General features: G+C 45.8%; 1 protein-coding gene across 1 annotated transcript in view; it reads left to right on the forward strand.

Annotated features, from left to right (window-relative positions):
• The window catches only part of LOC142465448 (sodium/hydrogen exchanger 9-like), a 174,134-nt gene that overhangs the window by 83,817 nt on the left and 62,928 nt on the right, over nt 1-27,389 (forward strand). Inside the window, exon 6 of the mRNA XM_075569406.1 lies at nt 6,231-6,336. Within this exon, the coding sequence (XP_075425521.1) occupies nt 6,231-6,336 (106 nt within the window). The remainder of the gene's footprint in view (nt 1-6,230; nt 6,337-27,389) is intronic.

A 27,389-nucleotide genomic window follows, 5' to 3' on the forward strand; every position in this document is an offset into this window, starting at 1 on the left:
TAGTATATAATATATTACTATATGTATATAAAAACAAAACAAAAAGAAGCGCATGCCCCATAGTGTATTATCATTTACAGTAATAGAAATGGCAGGTTGAAGAAACCTTGAAAACGCACACTCACAAACATATAAGATTAGATCGCATTGTGGATAAACCCATATCAGGTACGGGCTTCTGCTTAGCTGTTCTGCTGGTCCACGCTTGGAGCAAGAAGTTCCAGCTCCCTGTTAACCTACAGTCTGGGTGGCCTCTGCTGCCTCAAACCATGATGTAACAGTGTCCCAGAAGTCCAGTGGGAGCAGCTCCAATGAGCTGTGGAAATCAGCACACTCGGCGTCCTGTGGTCAGAGTTTCTCACCAGCAAACAGCTGAGCAGGGAAACCCACAAACATCCACGATCGGGGGGCGGGACTAAGCGTAGCACGTCGGATGATGTCACCACTGAAACCATCATTCAGTGGAGCTAAAGGCAACTTCCTCAGGGGCATACTGTGTATATGTGTGTATATATATATCACAGGCCAAAATCAACCAAGTGCGTTGATAAATTGATATATACACACACACACACACACACACACACACACACACACACACACACACACACACACACACACACACACACACACACACACACACACACACACACACACACACTACAATCTGTGTTGTCCGGCACTGTACAAACCAGCAAGCTTTACTATCCGGAAATGTCTCATAAAGCCCAATTCAAATCTTCAATGTAGTAACCACAATCCACCCCGGAGCTATCCGCCCCCTCCGAGTACAGTCGGGTGTTTTTGACAGTATTACAGTAACATTATTACTTGATTGGCGAGTACCTGTATACTATTCTATACTTTAAACTTTATCATGTATTGTAATTCTTTGCCGGATAACACAAATTTTACTGTGTATAATATACATATATATATATATATATATATATATATATATATATATATATATATATATATATATATACACGTGTGTGTTTGTGTGTGTATCAATTAATCAAGGCACTTTGGCCTGATTTTGGAAGCTATAGGGGTGTGATCATATGCTCTATGGAGAACTAGGAAGGGTTTTGCTAGGACTCATTTAACTGATTATATGACACTCATCAATCTTAAAGGATCTTCTCAGTGAAGTGTTATACTCATCATCAGTCATTCAAGTGGATGCCAGATCATTATTACATGCTCAACAGGAGGGCATTAATGAAATGCTGCAATGTGCATGTGTGTTTTTTTTTAATAAATCAGTTCTGTAGTAAGAAAAAATACTTTTAGCATTTTCTGTTTTTAAAAAAACAACTTTGAAAGACCAATTTTCTTGTATTCTATTTTAACAGCCATTTGCTACGGCACTGCCCCTTCATGTCCTGTCATAAGCTCTGACACACCCCTTTGTCAGCCCTGCCCTCCCTCTAGCACATGTCAGTGCAGGAGTGCTCATGAATTTTCATGAGCTTCCACTGAGTGAAAGAAGCAGAAGAAAAACAGATCCCTTCACTAATTATGTCACCAAATTTTGCCGATCAATACATGGAGAACGAATTGACCTGCAGCTATACAGTTCTTTAGGTAATTAGAGATTGCACACATGAAACTATTGAAGTAAAAAAATTAATGAAAAAAAAAAAAAGACAAGACAACTGCAGCTTTAACCCTCACCCGTCGTGAACCCGCCTCCCCCCCCCACCCCCGACGCAGTGCTTCGGCGGGCTGCTGCTGGCGCAAAGGAGGGATCCATCAAGCAGACACAATACACACATACACAAAATATAATAATAAAATAAATATATTATAAACATTTTTTCAAAGACCCATCATTGTAAATATCCCTTGGGACCTGGCCTTAATGATTGGGTTAATGCTCTGTTCTTCTGCGATTAATACTTTATATAATGATCACTGCGAGCTGGTCAATAAACCCTTTTATACCTGTAGCCCCCTGTAAACAGCACGGGCTATACCTATCTTCCTCCTACTGTGGTAAGTCCTGTTAAGGGCAGGCACCAGTAGTTATCATGGATTTTCCCCCTTCCTAGCCCTGCCCTGAGTGGTAGACGCAGGCCCCTGACTCTGCTGCAGGCACGAGACAGAGGGGAGGCTCTGCTGACATCATGAGGGGTGGGGCTGACTCTATATTTAGCAGCCGCTCCTGTAAGTGACGAGGCTGTTAGTCCTGGGCTAGTTCGATGCCTGTTCTGTCCGAGGAGTTGGAGAAGACAGTGCGGTTTCACCGTTGCCGTCGTGCAGGAGCAAAGAGAGGAGTGGAGAGACTCAGCCACTTTGAGTAGAGCTGATAGCACAATATACCCGGTGGGCCCATGCCCCTCACCCCGCTGCTGGGGGTGATGGGGAGAATCCATTCCCCACTCAGAGGCTAACCTCGGAGGTGGGTTGCGGGGTATTGACGCCCCAGCCCAGACCATCCTGTCGGAGGAGAGACTTGGAGGGAAGGAGAGGAGGAGACTGAATAACGGGACTTTGCTGTTGTTGTTGTTGTGGCTGCTGGTCGCCACTACATTTGAAGTCGCTGAGCTGACCAATAAAGAAACAATACTTTTATACAAAGACTGTTGTGTGAGTCTGGAGCATTCACCCTGGAACCAAGGGGGTTCTTCTATACAGGTCCTATCCCATATTCCAGGGAGTATAGAAGATGGAGGCGCTGCACTACTAAGAAAGTATGGAGGCTACCACCCCAGAAGCCTGGTCCTGTCTCCCCAATAACAACGCGGGAAGCTCAGGCCCTCCTGTTCCACGCAGGTATGCACCACCCATACGCATGTAATCTGCCCTCCCGCACCCTAGACACCACAGATGAGTCTGGGGGTGGGAGAGGGGGGGGGGAATAAGGGTTACTTACCATCTTGGTGTGATTCTTTTTACAAACTGGCATTGACCTCCCCCCCCCCACCTAGCTAAGTCAAAATATGTTTCTGATAGGTGACTTAGATGCTAAAACATGTGCAGTTCACGGTTGACCATACTGCATCTTGTGTTTGCATGCTGCTTTATACCGTACATACTGCCCTGTTTTATACTGTAACCTAGCGGTGGCCAACTCCAGTCCTCAAGGGCCACCAACAGGTTGGTTTTTAAAGATATCCCTGCTTCAGCACAGGTGGCTCAATCACTGACTCAGTCAACGACTGCTGGTGGCCCTTGAGGACTGGAGTGCCAACCATTGAGTGAAACCTACATAGTTCTAAAAAAAATACTTATTGATGTTACGTCACTGTATGAAAAGGCAGATTTCCTAATGTAGACCTTGAACATCCTTCACTATAGTCTCTTTGCTTTATTAATGTTCCCTAACGGCGTACAGTAAGATCTAATTATCCAGTTAATTTTCCCTTTGAAGTTTTGGTTTTCCTACCCAATACTACAAGTGCAACACTGATGTGCATATCACTCTTTCACAAGAGTGTTCTCTTTGATATGTAGAAGATGAGATAGAAGATAACTTGTGAAGGTCTTCTCAAGTACAAGAGCTTTAAGCTCTTTCTCTTTCCACAGGTACAGTCCCGGCATTAATAAACAGAAGGTCCTTTTTTTCAAATTGAGGTTATTCATTACCATAGCTACAGCACACACGAGTGTTGTGGCTGGATTAATACAAATAGATATCAGCAAGAACCTCCTTGATTAATGATCTAGTTAGAGAATGTTTCTTCCGAAAAATTAAAAAGCAATAAATATTCATTATTCTGACACTAATTGTATACGGGACAAGATATCCACTATAACAAGACATCCCACTCAGCCAAACGTGAAGGAAACAAAGAATGTTATCCGTAGGAAATAAGATTATATAAGAATATAATGTCCCCCTTTTGTTTTTATCCCTCAAATATCTGGGGTCTTTGTAGACTGATATTTTTTTATTTGGCCCAAAATAAGAGTCCTACGTAAGGAGTGTTGGAGTCGGATTGGTAACTGCTGTTACCAATGACGTTGCATGTGGATAAAACATCCCAACAACTTCCTATGTCATTGGTAAAATTGGTTACCACTTGGTAAATCGAGCAATCTGTTTGGCTAATTTACCACGTGACCCCAATGACATGCTCTATATAAGGTCAGCGTCTTCCATAACACCTGAGTCGTCTTGAGTGAGGACGTCAAGAATGGGAGTCAATTCATGGAGACAGGAGAGAGGTTTTTAGAGAAATAACCTAGGAAGATTATTCTTCAAGCAACTGCGGATGAATGACTTTGATCAAGATGGAAGACTTGGCTTCTATGGATGAGGATGGCATCGGATTGTCTTTAGGCCACCGGGCCCGGCATGAGGCTCCAGTTGAGGCTGCGTGTTTTATATTTTTCAGTTTTTTCTTTCTTTGCGCCATCACGTGGTGAAGCATGGATTATTTTTTGGGGGGTATTCTTGGAATATTATTTTGCGTTTTTTCATCGTTGGACATCGCCCATTGGATTACGCTGCTAGAGAAATTCATGGCGGTCCAGTAACCAGAAAATCATGGACGACCTCTCTATGGTTGGGATAAATGTTTTTTTTTTGGTTCCATCCTCTTTGGTATGCAATGCTATTACGGTCACTAATGACATTGTTAGAAATGTGGATAAAGACTAAGGCTGCCAAGTGGCTATTAAAAAGTAAATCACGTTTTATTTAATGATCTTTTATCGGCTACTCATGGGATGGTAGCAAGATCATATTATTTGGCGGCAATATAACGTTATTCTGAAATAACGCAGCGTTCCCCCATGGTTTATGAGCTGCAGTGCAGCCGTTGTTTCCGCATATAATTATCTTCGTAATTATGGCATCAACCTCAGGGCAAAAATACAATCCGGCGGTTCCCGCTTTAGGTTAACATCACATTATTCGCTCTGGTTTAACACAACGTAGTGAATCTGGCCCTGTGAGTTGAATTTCTTTAGCTGCAAGAAGGGTCGGCCGAGCACCGTACATCCAGTACGAGGCGAGGGCGACTCGTGTATGTTGTACACGTTGGGATGGATGTATTACAGTTCCCACACAGCGTTAAACACTTGGGCCCCCGATGCACCAAGCTCCGTTATTGAGGTAACACCTCGCCGAGGGTTAATGGGCATCGTCAATAACGATGCGTTAAATGACGTTTTCAGCCGCAACGAGCCCTTGCGATGTTATGGCTAATGATATGCAAAAGAAGCGTTCCCTCTAACGATGCATAGCCACAGAGCTCCGGATTTAACGAGAGGGAGTGCTACATCTATATCTCTATATCCCTTCAAACAACATGTGGTGAGACACCTGTGTGACAGGCCTACTTGGGATACCTGGGATATATGCAAAGTATACTGTAATGACTCCTATTAGCATATCTCCCAGGTATCTCAGGGGTGCTCACTTTTGAGCACAGGTTTCTCTCTCTCTCTCAACAAAAATGGAGCGACGTTTCGGACCTCCCGGTCCTTTAGGGGCTTGATAACGGGAGGTCCGAAACGTCGCTCCATTTTTCTTGTATTTACCCCATCTGAGTGAGTGCTGCGTATTTCTTTGATTCTCTATTTATCTATATATATATATATATATCTATTTATTTATCTATATATATATATATATATATATAATGAATCATGTGGATCTCTAGTGAAATAGGACTGAGTAACGTTCAGCTAATGCGAGGCTGGGCTAACTTAATGGGGCGTTAACCCTATTTTAACGAGCTCAGTAATGGCCGTTGTTTTTGCATATAATTAGCTATATAATTAGCTGACTGAACGAGATTTGGGGGGGTTCTCCTTTTTTGGGGTGTAAGCGTGAAATAAGAAACGCGTTAATCATGCTTCGTATCACATATATATGTTATAAGCGACATACATGCCCTACATGCAAAATATGAGACGTCCTATTGTAACATGTGCGCCCTATAACCACTCCATACAATACCGCCTCCGTTCTGCAAGCCTCTCCCAAATCCCCGGGAGACATGCGGACTTGTGTGGCCGACCGGAACGTACTGGGGGATCCTTCACTTGTTACATCATTTTCACCATCTTTTTCCTAATACATTGCGTTTTCGTGCATTCACTGAAACACATCAAGGCTTTGGCTTGTCATACAGTGAAGAGCAATGGTAATAGTTTAATCGTAATAACCATAAATACATATTTTATTACACCTCCACTACTGTACCTCGTCAATGATTACATTTATGTGACAATAATTGCTGCATACCTAATATTTGTGTGTATTACTTTAGTGACGGTGCTGGCTATTTTCCACGAGCTGCACGTGGACACAGATCTCTACACGCTGCTGTTTGGAGAAAGTGTCCTAAATGATGCTGTAGCCATTGTCCTGACTTAGTAAGTACCGTTTTCTTCTGATCTAATAATAATGTACAGTATGACTTCACATTGATGGTTGGACAGCACGGTACTAAACAAAGATAAAGGTTGCATTATATCCATCATATCATCTTCAACATGGAGGTACAGAATTCATTTATTTAAAGTAGCTTTAAATATTGCGTCGGTGTTAACGCAACGACTGGCGTTGGATGACTGGTGCGGTAAAGTTGGCTGCATCGGTGCTCACTGAGATATTAACATTTCTTTTTAACTTTCCTGTCACTTGCAACATGGTAAAATAGGTTTGTCAATGATGTACAATCCCTAGCAAGTCAGAGTAAAACGTTACACGGCTGCTTATGTTGCCTCTTGAAAGCAGCAACACGTGAAGTCTTCATTAGTAAATAAATCGGTTCTGTAGTATTAGATAATAGTGACTTAAAAAAAAAATTCAACTCTTTACGCCATTAGTTTTAAATCATCCTTTGATTTATATAACAGGTTGTAGCCCACCTCCCCAGCAGTGCAAGATCTTTGCCACACTTTCCTGTTTGTGATAATGTGTTGCCAATGTTCCCAGCAGTTTGAGCTGCAAACTGTAACAATAGAGAATGTGACCATAGTATAAGGATACATTGTAGCTGCTGAGTTACAATGACTATAGGATTGATTGCAACCGAAAGGCGGCCATTACGTTAGGCACACAATCAGGATTTTGACAGATTTAAAAACAGGAGCACCAAACGATTGCCAGCTTAGGTAAGACTGTAGAATTATACGTGTATCACATGCTTTACATGTACAAATAAGAAAATGGAAAGAAAGGTGGAAAGTAGTATTGCTGCTTTATACCAGCTTTTTAACGTCCTGGCTACTTGAATGAAGTGGCAGATGGAAGAATACTTCACTGGGACAGAATAATTGCTCCTCTATAAAGCGATCACCAGCAGTGTGTGGACACGTTCTGCAGGCAGTGCCGCCAGTTCAAGACCTGTCTTTTCTTGGCCAACCACCCAAAAACAAGCCAACATCTCTGTGTAATAGTAGGCAAATGGCTGCTGTTGCAGCTTTAAGAGTACATCTGCTTAAAACTTAGATTGTAAGCTCTTTTTCCTATTGTTGAAGCGCTTATTCTCACTGTGTTATATGTCTCCTGTATTACTCGTTTAGCTTGTACTTCTAGTGCATGGGTGGCCATCTTAAGGGCCACCACCAGGTCAGGTTTTCAGCATATCCTTGCTTCAGCACAGTGGTAAAGTCATTATGACCGAGCCACTGTTTCAGCCACCTGTGCTGAAGCAGGGATATTCTTAAAGCCTGACCTGTTGGTGGCTTCTCGAGGACTGGAGTTGGCTGCCCCTGCCTTGGTGGTATAGGTTGATATGTACAGGTGTAGCAAGAAGTTATTGCTCCAGTGTTATCTCCTTAACACATGCAATATCCCACGCGTAATCTCATGCTCTGTTCTGCTTCCACGGGGGGGGGGGGAGTAAGGTTGGTTATATCTGTACCCGTGATTAGGAATGGAAAGTGTACCGCGTGGTTTTAATGAGTTCTTTCCAGAGATTTCCCAACCTTCAAAGAAGAACAGAGATTACAAAGTCTCAGTAACGCTCCAGAAAAGTACTATCTGGCAGATTAATATGAATGGGCTGTAAGAAGTGTGGTGTACATTAGGCTGTTGGGACTGCATTTGCAATTGCATAAGCGGCTTTCATTTGTGACGAGCAGCTTCTTAACATATATAATATAACTAGCTGAGAGCCCCGGCGTTGCCCGGGATGTTTGTGGTGTGGGTGTGGCATTTGGGTGGGGAGTGGTCCACGCGGCCCATGTGCGGTGGTAGTGCTGCTGTGGCTGTACTGATGGTGATTGTATTGGTGTGCTGATTTGGGAGGGTTTGGTGCTGATGTGGGGGTGCGGATGTGGGTGTGCCGATGGGGGAGGTGCAAAGGTGGCGATGTGTGGGTGCTGATGGTGTTGATGGGGGCTGGGAATGGTGGGGAGGCGAGAATGCCAGTGTGCTGGGGGGGGCATACCGGTGTGCTGATGTGGTGGTGCTGGGGTGTGTGTGTGTATACATGTTTGTGTGTATACATTGTATGTGTGTGTGTGTATGTGTACGTGTGTGTGTGTATACACGTGTGTGTGTATACACGTATGTGTGTGTATACACGTATGTGTGTGTATACACATATGTGTGTGTATACACATGTGTGTGTGTATACACGTGTGTGTGTGTGTATACACGTGTGTGTGTGTGTATACACGTGTGTGTGTGTGTGTATACACGTGTGTGTGTGTATACACGTGTGTGTATACACATGTGTGTGTATACATTGTGTGTATGTATATATTGTGTGTGTGTATACGTGTGTGTGTATACACATGTGTGTGTATACACGTGTATACATGTGTATACATGTTTGTGTGTGTGTATACATGTTTGTGTGTATACATTGTATGTGTGTGTGTGTGTATAAGTGTGTGTGTGTGTGTGTATACATGTGTGTGTGTGTGTGTATACATGTGTATGTGTGTATACATGTGTGTGTGTGTATACATGTGTGTGTATATACATGTGTGTGTGTACACATGTGTGTGTGTACACATGTGTGTGTACACATGTGTGTGTACACATGTGTGTGTACACATGTGTGTGTGTGTACACATGTGTGTGTGTATACACATGTGTGTGTGTATACACGTGTGTGTGTGTATACACATGTGTGTGTGTATACACGTGTGTGTGTGTATACACGTGTGTGTGTGTGTATACACGTGTGTGTGTGTGTATACACGTGTGTGTGTATACATGTGTGTGTGTGTATACATGTGTGTGTATACATGTGTGTGTGTGTATACATGTGTGTGTATACATGTGTGTGTGTGTATACATTATGTGTATGTATACGTGTGTGAGTGTATACGTGTGTGTGTATGTGTACATGTGTGTGTGTGTATGTCTCCATGTGTGTGTGTGTGTGTGTATGTCTCCATGTGTGTGTGTACGTGTACATGTGTGTGAGTATACGTGTACATGTGTGTGTGTGTGTACGTGTCTACGTGTACATGTGTGTGTGTGTGTGTACGTGTACATGTGTGTGTGTGTGTACGTGTGTGTGTGTGTGTGTGTGTGTGTACGTGTCTACGTGTACATGTGTGTGTGTGTGTCTACGTGTACATGTGTGTGTGTCTACGTGTACGTGTGCGTGTGTCTACGTGCGTGTGTGTACGTGTGTGTGTGTGTACGTGTGTGTGTGTGTGTACGTGTGTGTCTACGTGTGTGTCTATGTGTGTGTGTGTCTACGTGTGTGTGTTTGTGTCTACGTGTGTGTGTTTGTGTATACGTGTGTGTGTGTATACGTGTGTGTGTGTATACGTGTGTGTGTGTGTATACGTGTGTGTGTGTCTACGTCTGTGTGTCTACGTGTGTGTGTCTACGTGTGTGTGTGTGTGTCTACGTGTGTGTGTGTGTGTCTGTGTCCCTGTGTGTCCTTTGGCCCGTGACTCCGCCTCAGGGAAGGGGGGGGGGTGGGGGGGGGAGGTGGTGGGAAGGGGGGGGGGGTGGGGGGGAGGTGGTGGGAAGGAGGGGGGTGGGGGGGGAAGGGGAGGTGGGGGGGAGGTGGGTGGGAAGGGGAGGGGGTGGGGGGGAGGTGGTGGGAAGGGGGTGGGGGGTGGGGGGAAGGGGGGGAGGTGGTGGGAAGGGGGGGGGGGGTGGGGGGAAGGGGGGGGAGGTGGTGGGAAGGGGGGGAAGGGGGGGGAGGTGGTGGGGAGTTGGGAAGGGGGGTGGAGGTGGTGAGGAGGTGGTGGGAGGTTGTAAGGGGGGAGTGAAGGGAAGGTGAAGGGGGGGTGAAGGTGGGGGTGGAGGGGAGGTGAAGGGTGGGGGTGGAGGGGAGGTGAAGGGTGGGGGTGGAGGGGAGGTGAAGGGGGGGGGAGGTGAAGGGGGGGGGTGGAGGGGAGGTGAAGGGGGGGGGTGAAGGGGAGGTGAGGGGGGGGGAGTGGAGGGGAGGTGAAGGGGGGGGGGGTGGAGGGGAAGGGGGGGTGGAGGGGAGGTGAAGGGGGGGTGGAGGGGAGGTGAAGGGGGGGTGGGGGGGGTGAAGGGGGAGGGTGGGGGGGTGAAGGGGAGGTGGGGGGGTGAAGGGGAGGTGGGGGGGGGGGTGAAGGGGAGGTGAAGGGGGGTGGAGGTGAAGGGGAGGTGAAGGGGGGTGGAGGTGAAGGGGGGGTGGAGGGGAGGTGGAGGTGAAGGGGGGGTTGTGAAGGGGGGTGGAGGGGAGGTGAAGGGGGGGTGGAGGGAGGTGGAAGGGAAGGGAAGTGGAGTGAGGGGAGGTGAGGGGGTGGGTGAGGGGAGGTGAGGTGAAGGGGGGTGAGGGGAGGTGAAGGGGGGTGAGGGGAGGTGAAGGCCGCTCCCTCACCCGTCCGGCTCGCTCACTCACCCGTCCGGCAGCTCCCTCACCCGTCCGGCCGCTCCCACGTGGATCTGAGGCGGGAGGCAGCTTGTTGTGGCCGCTCCCCCGCTGTGTCCCGGGCGCTCGCTCGCTCCGCTGACTGTAGCGGCGCCGGGGGGGTGGGGGGGTGGAGGGGAGGTGATTTGAAGGGGGGTGAGGGGTGGGTGAAGGCCGCTCACTCACACCGTCCGGCCGCTCCCACGTGGAACTGAGGCGGAGGCAGCTTGTTGTTGCCGCTCCCCCGCTGTGTCCCGGGCACTCGCTCCTCCGCTCACTGTAGCGGCGCCGGGGGGGGGGGGGGGGGGGGGGTGTTTGAAAGCGCGGGAGACACGGGGAGAGGAGGAGGTGCGCGCCGGTGTGGAGGCTGATTTCGGGGAGGAAGAGGCGGAGGCGGGTATGTGAGCCCACCCCCCCCCCCCCCCCCCCCGGGTTTATACAATGCTGCTAATGTACACCCCCCCCTACTGTGTGTGTGTGTGTGTGTCCGTGTGTCCGTGTGTCCGTGTGTCCGTGTGTGCGTGTGTGTGTGTGTGTGTGTGTGTCCCTGTGTGTGTGTTTGTGTCCCTGTGTGTGTGTTTGTGTCCCTGTGTGTCCTTTGGGCCGTCACTCCGCCTCAGGCCAATGAGAGGTGTGCGGGGGTGTCCTTTGGGCCGTCACTCCGCCTCAGGCCAATGAGAGGTGTGCGGGGGCGGCCCAAGGGACCAATGAGATTTCCCCTAGGGACACCGGACATCCAGCAGGCAGGCAGGCTGGCATGCATGCATGCAGGCATACAGTGCTTTCACTAATATAGTATAAGATATCATGATAGGGACAGCAATAGTCTGCATCAATCAGGGGTGGGCAACTCCACTTCTCAAGTGCCACCAACAGGTCAGGTTTTAAGGATATCTTGGACTGAGCTACCTGTGCTGAAGCAGAGATCTCCTGAAAACCTGACCTGTTGGTGGCCCTTGACGGCTGGCGTTGCCCACCCCATGGCGTAAGTCCACATGAAACGGAAATCCACATTTCCTGTATAAATCCTAATGAATACATGTCAAATTCCATTAGGCAGGGGTGGGCCCACCATTTAGTGACCGACCTGGGACTTTATAGATTTATATTTGCAACGTCTCACTGATCTCATCTTCTAGAATATAACTGCTAATTGGATGTCAATGCCGTTCATTATCCTTTGTTAGTCATTTTGTCTGCTGTCTCCCCGTCTCATACCTCTGCATATCACAGTACAGCATTGCTGTCACTTTCTGTAAAGGTTATAATTAAAATGTTGTCATTAATTACAAGTGTGGCGTACCAGTAATGGCAAACACTAATCATACAGATGTAGCGGGATACAAGTTCCCCCTGCGTGTCACTTGTAGCGGGTGGACCGCGGCCCGCGGCCCGCGGCCCGAGGGCCTCTGTGATCACAGCCCAGCGTAGGGGGCGTTTCTCATAAGAATTAACGCAGCGGGCGTCCCTGCTTCTGAATGGGACTCTCTCTGCGTTAATCCTACCGGGACGCCACCAGTCTGGAAGAGCTGCGCAGAGAGAAGCGGTCTATCTCTCCGTGTCTCCCCGCACAACACTTAGGGCCGTTCTATACTGTTTGTGGCGCCGTTATAGAAAGGCTGACTAACGTCAGGGGCCGCTTTTCTCTGATCTCTCTGCTGTAAGAGCTGTGAGGGGAGACACAGAGAGAGGGGCTGCTTCTCTATGATCTCTGCTGTAAGAGCTGTGCGGGGAGACACAGAGAGAGGGGCCGCTTCTCTCTGATCTCTGCTGTAAGAGCTGTACGGGGAGACACAGAGAGAGGGGCCGCTTCTCTCTGCTCTCTCTGCTATAAGAGCTGTACGGGGAGACACAGAGAGAGGGACCGCTTCTCTCTGCTGTAAGAGCTGTGCGGGGAGACACAGAGAGAGGGACCGCTTGTCTCTGCTCTCTCTGCTGTAAGAGCTGTGCGGGGAGACACAGAGAGAGAGGCTGCTTCTCTCTGCTCTCTCTGCTATAAGAGCTGTGCGGGGAGACACAGAGAGAGGGACCGCTTCTCTCTGCTCTCTCTGCTGTAATGGCTGTGCGGGGAGACAGAGAGAGAGGCTGCTTCTCTCTGATCTCTGCTGTAAGAGCTGTGCGGGGAGACACAGAGAGAGGGACCGCTTCTCTCTGCTCTCTCTGCTGTAAGAGCTGTGAGGGGAGACACAGAGAGAGGGGCCGCTTCTCTCTGATCTCTGCTGTAAGAGCTGTACGGGGAGACACAGAGAGAGGGACCGCTTCTCTCTGCTCTCTCTGCTGTAAGAGCTGTGAGGGGAGACACAGAGAGAGGGGCCGCTTCTCTCTGATCTCTGCTGTAAGAGCTGTACGGGGAAACACAGAGAGAGAGGCTGCTTCTCTCTGCTCTCTCTGCTATAAGAGCTGTACGGGGAGACACAGAGAGAGGGACCGCTTCTCTCTGCTATCTCTGCTGTAAGAGCTGTGCGGGGAGACACAGAGAGAGGGACCGCTTCTCTCTGCTCTCTCTGCTGTAAGAGCTGTGCGGGGAGACACAGAGAGAGAGGCTGCTTCTCTCTGCTCTCTCTGCTATAAGAGCTGTGCGGGGAGACACAGAGAGAGGGACCGCTTCTCTCTGCTCTCTCTGCTGTAAGAGCTGTGCGGGGAGACACAGAGAGAGAGGCTGCTTCTCTCTGATCTCTGCTGTAAGAGCTGTGCGGGGGAGACACAGAGAGAGGGACCGCTTCTCTCTGCTATCTCTGCTGTAAGAGCTGTGCGGGGAGACACAGAGAGAGGGACCGCTTCTCTCTGCTCTCTCTGCTGTAAGAGCTGTGCGGGGAAACACAGAGAGAGAGGCTGCTTCTCTCTGCTCTCTCTGCTATATCAGCTGTGCGGGGAGACACAGAGAGAGGGACCGCTTCTCTCTGCTCTCTCTGCTGTAAGAGCTGTGCGGGGAGAGCAGAGAGGGACCGCTTCTCTCTGCTCTCTCTGCTATAAGAGCTGTGCGGGGAGACACAGAGAGAGGGACCGCTTCTCTCTGCTCTCTCTGCTGTAAGAGCTGTGCGGGGAGACACAGAGAGAGGGACCGCTTCTCTCTGCTATCTCTGCTGTAAGAGCTGTGCGGGGAGACACAGAGAGAGGGACCCGCTTCTCTCTGCTCTCTCTGCTGTAAGAGCTGTGCGGGGAAACACAGAGAGAGAGGCTGCTTCTCTCTGCTCTCTCTGCTATAAGAGCTGTGCGGGGAGACACAGAGAGAGGGACCGCTTCTCTCTGCTCTCTCTGCTGTAAGAGCTGTGCGGGGAGACACAGAGAGAGGGACCGCTTCTCTCTGCTCTCTCTGCTATAAGAGCTGTGCGGGGAGACACAGAGAGAGGGACCGCTTCTCTCTGCTCTCTCTGCTGTAAGAGCTGTGCGGGGAGACACAGAGAGAGGGGCCGCTTCTCTCTGATCTCTCTGCGCAGCTCTTTGGCTTGATATATAGTCCTCGCTGCTGCCTGAGCGGGCGCACGGCGTTGCGTGTGCACATTTAGTTGCAAGCAGTGACACGCGCGGTTAGGGGGTCTGACTCGGACGTCACAGCGTTAGGCCGCGCTGTGATTGGTTCGCGGCGTGGCAGCAGTGTAAAAATACAATTTTATTGTATTTTCCCTGGTCTGCCGCACCACCGCTCACGGCCGTACGCGCGCGTCCCAAGTATATAAACGTCTGGCTAACACAGCCAATTATAATTGACGTGCACGGTAGCGCATGCGCACGCACTATGTTACACGCCTTAGGTGGTGGCTCGGTAGGATTAACACAACGGAATTCCCATTCAGAATGCAGGGACCCCCGCTGCGCTAATCCATTCAGGGCAACCAGTGTACTGGGTTTTGGGCGTGGGGAAGCTGCGGTCAGGCTCTGTTCAGCTGCAGTTTCCTTACACCCAAAACCAACTTGAATAACAGCATCTGTACCTTTTTTAAGCTGCTTGGAGACTTTGCCAATCAAAGTGCGCATATGCAAAGTTATTGCCATTGAAGTAATCTGAAAATGTGCACGGTATATAAAACCGTAATATAATTTTTATATATTGAAGTGACGGGATACAAAATACCTGTTAGTCGAATAAAGCGATTTACTCAGCTAATAAGGCCTCACAGAACATATGCTGCAGCGTGCGAACACACCAGCCCTCTTACATGCATGTGACCTACATAACAGACTGAAAACTATCGTTTCAATGATCCTTTCTCTATCACTGCACACCCTAAGAACAGACCCAGCCAATCAGGTCGGTGTTTGTCATGCAAAGTCAGCAATATTTCTTGCACTGTCCGTCTGTTCCATTAACAGATCAGATCAGTAGGGGTTACTCCGTCATCATCACTGGACCATGAACTTATCTCAACAAGCTTATCTTTGAAACGCACATTGAATCTGCTGGGCCTCTTCTGCTTATATGCAAGAATCCTGCAGCATGACTTGTCCTTTTTTTTGCCAGAGAATAGCAGAATTTCTGGACCGCAAGAAATAGCCATAGATGTTAAATTATTTCCCAATTGTTGTGTGTGTGTGTGTGTGTGTGTGTGTATATATCTATATCTTTAGATATATATAGCTAGATAGATAGATATATATATATCTATCTATCACATCTTTCTAGAGATACAGGGGCCAATTCACTAAGCTACGTTAACTAGCGCTAAAATGGGTTATATCGCTCGGCCGCAAAAGGGTGAAGCCATAAGCGCTATTCACTAAGGCTGTTCGGCGCGTTTATGGCCGGCCTTGGCCAAAATGGCCATAGCGCACGATCACCTTTTCCCCCCTGTTATCGTGCTAAAAGTTATTTAGCACGATAACTATTATAAACAAAGCAGCCTGTAAGAACTGTATGGAGACGCTGCGTCTCAATGCACGGCTCTTACAGGCTATCGTGCTGGCCAAATATGATTTTTAATAGTAGTATATATGAGCAGGGGGTCTTCTGAGCTGAACCGCATTGGTTTCAGGTCAGAGGACCCCCTACTTCAGGAGATATAGGCCCCTTTATGGGGTGCCGGTATCCCCTGCAGAATTTAAATGTCCCGGTCACGTGACGCGGGAGCTTTAAAGTGCAGGGGATACCGGCACCCCATAAAGGGGCCTGTAACTCCTGAAGTAGGGGGTCCTCGGACCTGAAACCAATGCGTTTCAGCTCAGGAGACCCCCTGCACATCTACACTAGTATTAAAACACACACATAACAATAAATAATAATTCATTACCATAGCGGATAGCCGCTATGGTAATGAAGCTGCTTTAATGTATTTTTATTAATAGTGTGCGGGAGCAGGGCGTCCCCTGAGCTGAACCGCATTGATTAATGGCTCAGAGACCCCCTGCTTCCCGAGTTACAGGCCCCGGTATGGGGCATCGGTGCCAGTGTCGGCGCCATCTTTATAGCATCCAAGACGCGGCGTGGGCTCAATAAAGATGGCGTCCGGACTGGCACCGATGCCCCAAACCGGGGCCTGTAACTCGGGAAGCAGGGGGTCTCTGAGCCATTAATCAATGCGGTTCAGCTCAGGGGACGCCCTGCTCCCGCACACTATTAATAAAAATACATTAAAGCAGCTTCATTACCTTAGTGGCTATCCGCTAATTCAATGACGGGGTTAAGGCTTAATAGCATGTTTATTGGGGACAATTGCCCCCAATAAACATAGCAATATACCACACACATCCCCCCCGCCCCCTAACACATACTATACATTAATGGGCAAAATTACTATTATCCACATATGGATAATAATGCATTTGCCCATTAAATATACATTAATCACATTAAATACATTTTCTACTCACCCTTGTCCAGCACCCACGATGAAGGACACCCGCATCTTCCTCCCCGTCCATACACTGTGGTGCTGAAAAACATACACAATAAGAAAAAGTGCCAAACTAATGTCCCCTAACCCCTTAATGACCTTAGCGGTTATTAAACTCTACAGTCATTAAGGGGTTAAGCCACCCTGACCCGATACCCACCCTTCACCCATTTATTTGTACAGTGGCTTCATCATATATATATATATATATATATATATATATATATATATATATATATATATATATATATACACACTGTATATGCATGATTAACCAATATACAAATAAATACTGTACATGGCCAAATACAAATCTCTCCCAATATCAAACAGCACCAAGCTCAATCAATATCTAATAAATCCAAATACAAACACTCAATTTGACAATGTGTACATGATGCAAAGATTATTTGTATCATATATACTATGTCAAACAATGCTCCAAATCAAAGACACTAATCCAAACAAGATACAAATACAATCATTAAATAAAAACAAAGCATCAACACAATTAATTTACCATCAATTAATCCAATCACCAATCAATTACAATCCAATTCAATTACACACTTCAATTCCTACAATCAAACCATTGTGAAAATTAATCTATGACAAAGTAACCATCAAACAAAATCTATCTTCCAAAAATAAGCCAATAAAATAATCTATAGAAACCAGCCTTTAAACATTTGCAAAAATTAAATGTACATTACCAACACATTTTTACACAAAGCAGCAAATTACCATTCAAAACAACATCCAAACAAGGCAAGCCAATACGTTTTTATTATACCTGTATGTATGTCCATCTATAGTTTACAGACATAAATACAGGTGCAATAAAAGAGCATTAAAAACAATTGAAACACATTAAAAATCAACATATAATACAACCACTGATTTGTCCTGTACGAATGTATACCCATAGTGACATACATACATTCAGGACAAATAAATGGACATTAAAAAAAATGGACGTCAGGGAAAAAAGTCCAAAAAACCTGTAAAATAAAATTAAAATACATTTTCTTTTTTTACTTACCATTAGATGAATCAGTCACAGCAATCAAGGGGAACCGGAACCACTGGAGCAGCTAATCACACAACAGGAACCAGGTAACCATAAAATAAAAAATCCATTACAATCCACAAGTGTCTTTATCTTCTTTTTTCTATTTGTAATCCATAGTGGGGGTCTTCTCCGTCTTCTTCTGTCTTCTTCTGGGGTCTTCTGTCTTCTTCCAGGGTCTTCTTATCTTCATACGCCACGCCCTGGTCTTCTTTCTTCATAGGAGGTCTTTCCTCCTCGGCGTCTAGCCTGAAAATGAGACGACATAGGCTTTTAACGGCCTATGACGTCACATTTTCGTCATATAGTTCTCACGGTCCTGATTGGGCCGTGAAAACCATGAAAACCGTGAAAACCATGTGTTTTGGCCGACAAAAAAAAAATGATGACATTTAAAGGCAATGAAAGCACAGCCAATCAGAATTGGCTGTGCTTCAATTGCCTTTAAGATGACGTCATGAACAGAAAGATGGCCGGCCTCACATGGTACGGTACCCAATCAGTGCGTGGGAACTCCATCCCAACTCTGATTGGCTCAAGTAGACCATGTGACAGAGGCTTTGGGGAGAACGGATGTGACGTTATTGAAAGCCTGTCACATGGTACTTGAGCCAATCAGAGTTGGGATGTATTCCCCACGCTCTGATTGGCTACCGTACCATGTGAGGCCGGCCATCTTTCTGTTCATGACGTCATTTTAAAGCTGCAGTTCAGTCAATATCCTGCATGTGTGTTTTTTTTAATAAATCAGTTCTGTAGTAAGAAAAAATACTTTTAGCATTTTCGGTTTTTAAAAAAAAACTTTGAAAGACCAATTTTCTTGTATTCTATTTTAACAGCGATTTGCTAAGGCACTGCCCCTTCATGTCCTGTCACAAGCCCTGGCACACCCCTTTGTCAGCCCTGCCCTCCCTTTAGCACATGTCAGTGCAGCAGTGCTCATGAATATTCATGAGCATCCACTGACAGACAAACAGAATATAAACAGATCCCTTCACTAATTATGTCACCAAATTTCGAACCTATCAATACATGGAGAAAGAAATGACATGCAGCTATACAGTTCTTTAGGTAATTAGAGATTGCACACATAAAAATATTGAAGTAAAAAAATAAATTAAAAAAAAAAAAAAAAAGACTGAACTGCAGCTTTAAAGGCAATTGAAGCACAGCCAATTCTGATTGGCTGTGCTTTCATTGCCTTTAAATTACGTCATCGTTTTTTTTTTGTCGGCCAAAACACATGGTTTTCACGGCCCAATCAGGACCGTGAGAACCATATGACGAAAATGTGACGTCATAGGCCTTTAAAAGCCTATGTCGTCTCATTTTCAGGCTTGACGCTGAGGAGGAAAGACCTCCTATGAAGAAAGAAGACCAGGGCGTGGCGTATGAAGATAAGAAGACCCCGGAAGAAGACAGAAGAAGACGGGGAAGACCCCCACTATGGATTACAAATAGAAAAAAGAAGATAAAGACACTTGTGAATTGTAATGGATTTTTTTATTTTATGGTTACCTGGTTCCTGTTGTTGGATTAGCTGCTCCAGTGGTTCCGGTTCCCCTTGATTGCTGTGACTGGTTCATCTAATGGTAAGTAAAAAAAGAAAATGTATTTTAATTTTATTTTACAGGTTTTTTGGATTTTTTTCCCTGACGTCCATTTTTTTTTAATGTCCATTTATTTGTCCTGAATGTATGTATGTCACTATGGGTATACATTCGTACAGGACAAATCAGTGGTTGTATTGTATGTTAATTTTTAATGTGATTAAATTGTTTTTAATGCTCTTTTATTGCATCTGTATTTATGTCTGTCAACTATAGATGGACATACATACAGGCAGTGTTCGACAAACCTATACATTTGCACGCCCCGGGCGAGTGGATTTAACATCGTGGCGAGCTCCTATTGGCCCAAGCAGCACACGTGTGGTACTAGGTGGCGAGTATATTTTTTTGTTCGGCGAGTAGATTTTTTGGTGATTTGTCGACCACTGCATACAGGTATAATACCAACGTGTTGGCTTGCCTTGTTTGGATGTTTTTTTTAATGGTAATTTGCTGCTTTGTGTAAAAATGTGTTGCTAATGTACATTTAATTTTTGCAAATGTTTAGTTAAAGGCTGGTTGCTATAGATTAATTTATTGTCTCATTTTTGGAAGATAGATTTTGTTTGATGGTTACTTTTACATAGATTATTGTTCACAATGGTTTGTTTGTTGGATTTTAAGCGTGTAATTGATTTGTATTGTAATTGATTGGTGATTGGATTAATTGATGGTAAATTAATTGTGTTGATGCTTTGTTTTTCTTTAATGATTGTATTTGTATCTTGTTTGGATTAGTGTCTTTGATTTGGAACATTGTTTGACATAGTATATATGATGCAAAGATTATTTGTATCATGTACACATTGTCAAATTGAGTGTTTGTATTTTGATTTATTAGATATTGATTGAGCTTGGTGCTGTTTGATATTTGGAGAGATTTGTATTTGGCCATGTACAGTATTTATTTGTATATTGGTTAATCATGCATATACAGTATATATATATATATATATATATATATATATATATATATATATATACATATACATACACACATGATGAAGCCACTGTACAAATAAATGGGTGAAGGGTGGGTATCGGGTCAGGGTGGCTTAACCCCTTAATGACTGTAGCGGTTAATAACCGCTAAGGTCATTAAGGGGTTAGGGGACACTAGTTTGGCACTTTTAATTATTTTGTATATTTTTCAGCACACCAGTGTATGGACGGGGAGGAAGATGCGGGTGGCCTTCATCGTGGGAACCGGACAAGGGTGAGTACAACATGTATTTAATGTATTTTTTGTATTAATGTATATTTAATGGGCAAATGCATTATTATCCATATGTGGATAATAGTAATTTTGCCCATTAATGTACTGTATGTGTTAGGGGACGGGGGTATTTTTTAGAGTATTGTTTAATTTTTGGGGGCACACCATTGGTACCGCAGGCCCGCGGGGACCCCCGGACGCCTCCGGACGGCCGCGGGGACCCCCGCAGGGACCCCCGCGGGCCTGTTGCATGGATGGTGTGCCAGCAAAAAGGTAAACAAATAAATATTTTCTAAGTCCAGCTCCTTTTGCGCCTGCCTTTTGCTGGCGCGTTTTTTAAGGCCGATTCATTTAGCGCTGCTTAGTGAATCGGTAGTACTGGCAAAAATCAGCGCAATAGGCTGATCGTGCGCATTTTGCGCCGAGTGCAAAAAAAATACCTTTTAAGACCGATAAAGCGCAGTTATCACTGCTTAGTGAATCTCACTGCAGCCTTATCGGGCTTAAAGGGTACTTTGCGCTCTTAAAGCCACTTAACGGAGCTTAGTGAATCGGCCCCACAGTATATATTGCTAAAGACAAGAAAGCTCCAATGTTACATCCAACGTGATGAATTATTTAGTACATTGCTATGTAGTTTATCTATATTCTTTCTTCATAAGTATGGGTTATTTAGTTAAATCGTTTGTCCAAAACATTTTAAGCCTGCGAACACGTCACAGAAAACCCATTTTGACAGCAGTGTTGTTTTATCTCCTCTTCTCTCTATGCAGTGCAAGAAATACATAAGACCTTATAATATTGATAGAGTAGGACCTGCCAATAAGTAGACAAAGAAATAGAGCCCTGGACCAGTAAGGGGAGGGGTGGCATGACCTAAAGCTGAGGGGCGCCTCCGCTAAGGAGCCGTGAGGTCAGGCCACGCAGGGGCGGCTTTGGAAAGAGGGGTTGGGTTACTGCTCTGGGTTCCGAAAAAAGCAGTTCTACTCCGGTTCAGCACCAAGATGTGAATTAGCCCGGGGCAGGGACGCTGCATTTATTCATTATTTTGGCGGATGGGCAACAATTCAAGAAAGAATCCTTGCTTCTTACTGGTACATCTTCCCTCCGACAAATATCTGGAGGATAAGCTGATCATTTGGAAGAATGTCATTTTCTCAAGTTTGAATGGAATTTGCCCTGCTTTAAAAAAGCATTCATGTCGGTATGAATACAAAGCATCACATTTACAGCATTTCTATGCACATTGTTATTATTATTTTAAATGAGTATTTGATGCAAGAATTTCAAGATTGTAGACGTTTTGGATACACCCATGGCTCGCTTATCCATCAACTTTTTGTGTTTTCCCCATGCTGCTTATGTAAAACATTGTTTGGGGCTCTGTTTCACGGACAGCATTGTGAATATTTAACAGATCTCCTTGGCAATTAAGGCCAGACGATTGCAACTTCAGAAACGCCGCAGTGTTCTTCCCTTAATTAGATATGAGCTTCTGACATAATGATGATAGATTGTATGTTGCATTGAATGTCAGTGGGGGGCACATCTCGATGTGCCTAATGTAGTGCAACATGTTAAACAGACTGGCTAAAATAAATATATAAGGAGCGTTTTGCTGCTAGCTAGTCTGGGATGCAGAGAAGGTGGATGTACGGATTTAGAAGTGCGTTTGCGGGTTCAGGATAATGATACACAACACATTCCCTTTTTAATACTTTTTTTTTTTTCACATCGCGAGCTATGTCAGCGAGACCTTCTGCCCCCCGATTCCCAATTATCTGCATCGCTGTATAACTACAAAGGGCACAATTTCGCCTCCTCGGCAATAAAGAAGTGTGCGGATTCCCATATCCGCCGCGATTACCAGCACAAAGCTGCAGGCCGTGTAATGGCCCCGTTCTATAAAGTAACTGCAATAATGACTTGTTTGCAACCTGACCTGCTTCCCCTCTGCCCGCACGCATGGCACCGGAAGGCCACTCTCTGGCATACAACGTTACTTTGCGTTGGCATTTCAGAAACAATGCTGTCTCCGTTGACCCACTTTGAACATCCAATTTATTTATCAAAGTCTTCGGAGCGCAAACCTGGGGCAGAACCAGTGCAAAGAAATTGCACCAGATATATTAAAGGCAAAGAAATGGCATTGCTTTGCAGAATAGACTAGTTAAAGGAGCAATTCATGCAATTTCCTACAAGTGTGCTTTAAAAAAAACAATCAGTACTGTAGTATTAGATAATACTTACTACATTTTTTGTTTTCAACGCAATGCCATTTTCATTAGTTTTAATATACTGAGCATCCTTTGATTTCTATAGCAAGTTTTAACACCGCAGTGCAAGATCTTTGCAACACTTTCCTGTTTGTGATCATTTGTTGCCAATGCTCCCAGCAGTTTGAGCTGCAAACTGTCACAATAGATCATATTGCCGCAGTAATATCAGGATACATTGTAGCTGCTGAGTTACACCGACTGAAGGGATTGCTTGAAACTGAAAGGCAGCCATTTAGCGAACCCTGGGAAGCAGGATCTTTGCTGATCAATCACGGGAGAACTAATCCATCGGCAGCTTAGGTAATTAGTTTTCAATAAAGGTAATCAAAGGCTGCATATATTAAAACACATATAATTATTTTTATTACTGCCGTTTGAAATCACGAGGCCCTGAGCTGCCATTCCGTTTAATGTATCTGTGATTGAGCTACTTTGAGCTGTGTAGATACTTGTTACATTCTGCATATGGGGATAATTCAATACATAGTGGACAGACAGAGCCCCTGTAGATAGCACTCTGTTTCTGTATGTATTCTCTGTGCTTTACTGATGTGTGACTGCTAAGATCGTAGGATCTTGCAGCAGTCCATTACTGTGCACGGGCTGAGACACGCTGACTCTTTGAATCTCTCTGAGTCAGTGTACATGAACTTAGGCTCTGCTCGTGCACGTGGTCACGTGCTTGCCGACGCGCGCGTTTCGCGAGTGCTTTGTCAAGGCTAAGGTAATTAGTGCACCTACTAGTATTTCAATACTGGGGCACTACATCTGTGGTCCACACAGCCGCTACTTTCATTACAAGAACTCTAGCCCATTCTCTCCATATGAGGAACACTAGGGCCAGTGAAATACCCTAACACTGGGCATTAATACACCATTGTATACTCCTCTGGATACACCTATCCATAGAGTTAGCCACACTTGGCATCATTTAATCATTGTTTTAAACCCCAATATTTTAACGATATTGTCAATTAATAAAGTTATTTTAAATAAATCACCAATTCATACAGAAACAGAGTGCTATCTACAGGGGCTCTGTCTGTCCACTATGTATTAAGTTATACGCCCTTTGCAGCACCAGTTTCATTGTTCCATAGTAAAGCTGAAGCGGGGGTAAACATACGTATAAACCAATATGGGGATAATTCTCCTGCTCTCTACCCAACAGCTATCGACAATAAGAAAGCTCTGACCCACTTTATCTATTGGTATTTTAAGGGGGGTGTATTGGGGGCCAGCAGCTGTGATAATTACCTAGTTCCTACTGTATTGGTGGGGGGTGCTCTTATTAGAACATGTTTTTGTTAGCAATAACCATACGCCATTGCGTGGAGCATCATGTTCAATTTCAGAAGGTGTTACAGCAGGGGCGGCCAACTCCAGTGCCCAAGGGCCAGCAACAGGTCAGGTTTTCAGGATATCCCTGCTGCAGCACAGGTGGCACAGTCAGTCCCTGCGTCAGCACAGGCGTCTTCAATTGAGCCACCTGTTCTGAAGCAGGGATGTCCTGAAAACCTGACCTGTTGGCAGCCCTTGAGGACTGGAGTTGGTGCAGCCGCTAGCATGACACGTTGCTCTAATTGTTCCACTTTATGGGTGTGCCTTGAATTATTTGTTATCCCAGTGTATACTGTTCATAGAATGATTGTAGTAGGAACAGCCTATTAATTTCAGATATTGTGTTGCAGTGCGTAATCCTTCATCTTTAAACAAAGCTAATTCGTTTAAATGTCCCCTCCTTCTACTGTCACCGACCAAATACGATAACAGACGTGCCTGCAGTTCAGGCGGTCACATTTCTACTCCTTGTAGACAGGAAATGGATTGGGAAATCTATGGAAATCAGTTTCTCTGGGAACACAGCCGGTCTGCCAGAGCTTGCACTTAACACAATTAATGCTTCGTAACGAGGTACCGGGAGCATGAAATGCAGTATTGATCATTGACTAACCTGCACTCGGGAAGGCCTTCCAGATACACGAGGAGACAGTAAAACAATAAATAAAGATGGAACACCCGCTACAATAGAGGAATGTGATTACTAGATGCGTCCGTCTGCAGGAGTCGCTGTGCCACGAGAACGCACATCCGTGCAGCGACTTGATGCACAAATACATCATTATTTCACTTCAGATGATTCTTGAAGAAACACGGACATCTTCATTACTGAAACAAAATGAGGAACAGCGGCTGGTTCGTGGCAATATTCTTTGTCCCATTACAAGACGTTGTTGTCACGCCTGTATGCCCGCAGACCTGGCAAGACCCCAATACTGAGGTGGGAACGGTATTACACCACACACCCACAGCAGTGGGAGCAAGCCCGGAGTGTGGTATAGCGTTGCTGGGCCTGTAGGAAAAGTGGTTAAGATACTTGCAACGTCTTGTAGGGTTAAACGTAAGAATGGTCGTGCCCATGTGCCAAATGTCCAGGGGTCCAGAGAGCAGAGTAGTCGAAGTTCAAAGCCAGGTCCAAGGATTCCAGAGGTCAGCAAAGTAGAGTTCGTAGCAAGGTTCAAGGGGTACAGAGAGCAGGAAATCCAAAGTAACACAGGAGCAGGATACAAGCAGGGACACAGAGGGAGCACAGCATAGGTCAGCACACACAGGGAAACAGGAACTATGCAGAGCGATGATAGAGAGGACAGACAGGGATTATAAAGGGAGACACACCAATAGGAGAGAGGGGAGGAGCAGAGAGAGAAGTGGGAGACAACAAGGATAGTTCAGAGAGAGAAGGGGAGGAGACAGAATGATCAGAGAGCGAGATGGCCTGCAGGGAATGGGAGGAGGAGTCAGGGGAGTGACAGGGCTTAGAAGAGGAGCGTGTGCGAGCGCCCTCTGTAAGCTGAGGGTGCGCGCGCACAGGCTGCGTCACCAGGCGCGCGGAGCGCCGCGGGCACCCCAGCGGAGGAGAGCAGAGGACCGGACGGGACCGCCACCGGAGGTGAGATACAGGCAGCGGGCATAGAGAGTGTCTGGGAGCGGGGAGCGTTGCCGCAGGGGCTCGGGGACCGCGCGGGTGCGCGAGACTTGCGGGGCATGCGCTGAGGCAATGGGGCAGAGAGAGAGGAGGATGGAGCGGGACAGGAATGGGAAAGTGCAGAGGGATTAGTAAGAGAGGGGACAGGGGAAGTGAAAGAAGGGGAAGGAATCCCCTGAACCGTCACAGTTGTTAGAAAAAGAGCGTTAACTCGAACGCTTCAGTTCCATTTAGACGTTTCGAAGATATTGGTCATCTTTATCTAGGGCCGGCTTGTAATTTTGCCGGGCTCAGTGCACGGGCTTTTGCGGGGGCTTGTATCTGGTCCGGCGCAGCATCTCCTCCTCAGACGTCATGTCGTGTTGTCATGGCAATGCGGCGTCATGTTGCCATGGCGTCAAGATACCATGTGACATCATGTTGTCATGGTATCTCCCTTCCTACAGCGTCCTGTCATGACACCGCATCGTCAAATGGCAACATGATAGGATGCTGTAGGAGGGGAGATGCCATCAGACAAGGTAAGAGATACTTTCTTAGGCCCTGCGTTCTTCCCCAATAATCAGTTTAGCTGTTGTGGGGAAGAGCGCGCTGCCTCTGTAAGCGCGGGGCTCGGGGGGGTGGCACAGATGGAACCACCATCAAGCCGGCTCTGCCTTTTTCACATACACTGAAGGCTCAGTGCGTAAAGACACTGACTCTGGTTCAAATCCTAGTGTCAGCTCCTTGTGACCTTGGGCAAGTCACTTTATCTCCCTGTGCCTCAGGCAGCAACAACCATAGATTGTAAGCTCTATGGGGCAGGGGCTGTGTCTGTAACATTCCTATGTGCTGTGTACTGCGCGCTATACTGTAATTGTGATACGCTTTTAGGCACATCGGTATAAAAGAGCTATATGCAATAGGATTTCACTGTGAAGTATAATAATAATATCTATCATATATTCCACTTTTGTTGGTTTACTAAAGTGAAGATGTCTTTGCTGCATCTCTTAAATTGTGTTCTGAAATAAAATAAAAATTACGTTGGGTGTGATCACCTAACAAGCCATTTAGTAAAAATAGCAGATACTGTATATATTCTATGATGGTTATCATTGTGCTTTACATGGTTAAGATGACATTTCCTCCCGAGGGGGAAGGTGGTGGCGGTGCGCTGCGTACCAACAGGCGCCTCGTCCGTTCCGGAAGTAGGAAGAAAAAGCGGATGCTGGATCACAATATCAAATGGGTAGTTTAATGAACAAGAGCAACATCAGCTAAAAGCAAGCCATTTTAGGAGGGACTCTGACGCGTTTCATGCATCTTCTGCTCTTTGACAAAGTGGGGCTGCTGTTTGTACTCCCTGACATATATATATACCTGTATATATTGCCATCACTTGGCATTTTTGTTATATATATTATTATTACTACTGTTAGAAAAATGTCTAAAGGTTTGCAGAAAAAAAAAAGAAATGATTAAAGGTTTAGTTATAGGTTTTAGTTTTACCCATAATTCTGTTTAACTCTCACTAACATCCACTGGGAGAGTCTTTCTCTACGGTACAGTATCTATTTCTTATGAAGATCCTCAACTATGAGCTGTTGCTGTAACTCCTCACTGCCAATAAGGCCTGTAACCGATTGCACAGCA

Source organism: Ascaphus truei, chromosome 14 (assembly GCF_040206685.1).
Source record: "Ascaphus truei isolate aAscTru1 chromosome 14, aAscTru1.hap1, whole genome shotgun sequence".
Classification (NCBI taxonomy): Eukaryota; Metazoa; Chordata; class Amphibia; order Anura; family Ascaphidae; genus Ascaphus; species Ascaphus truei.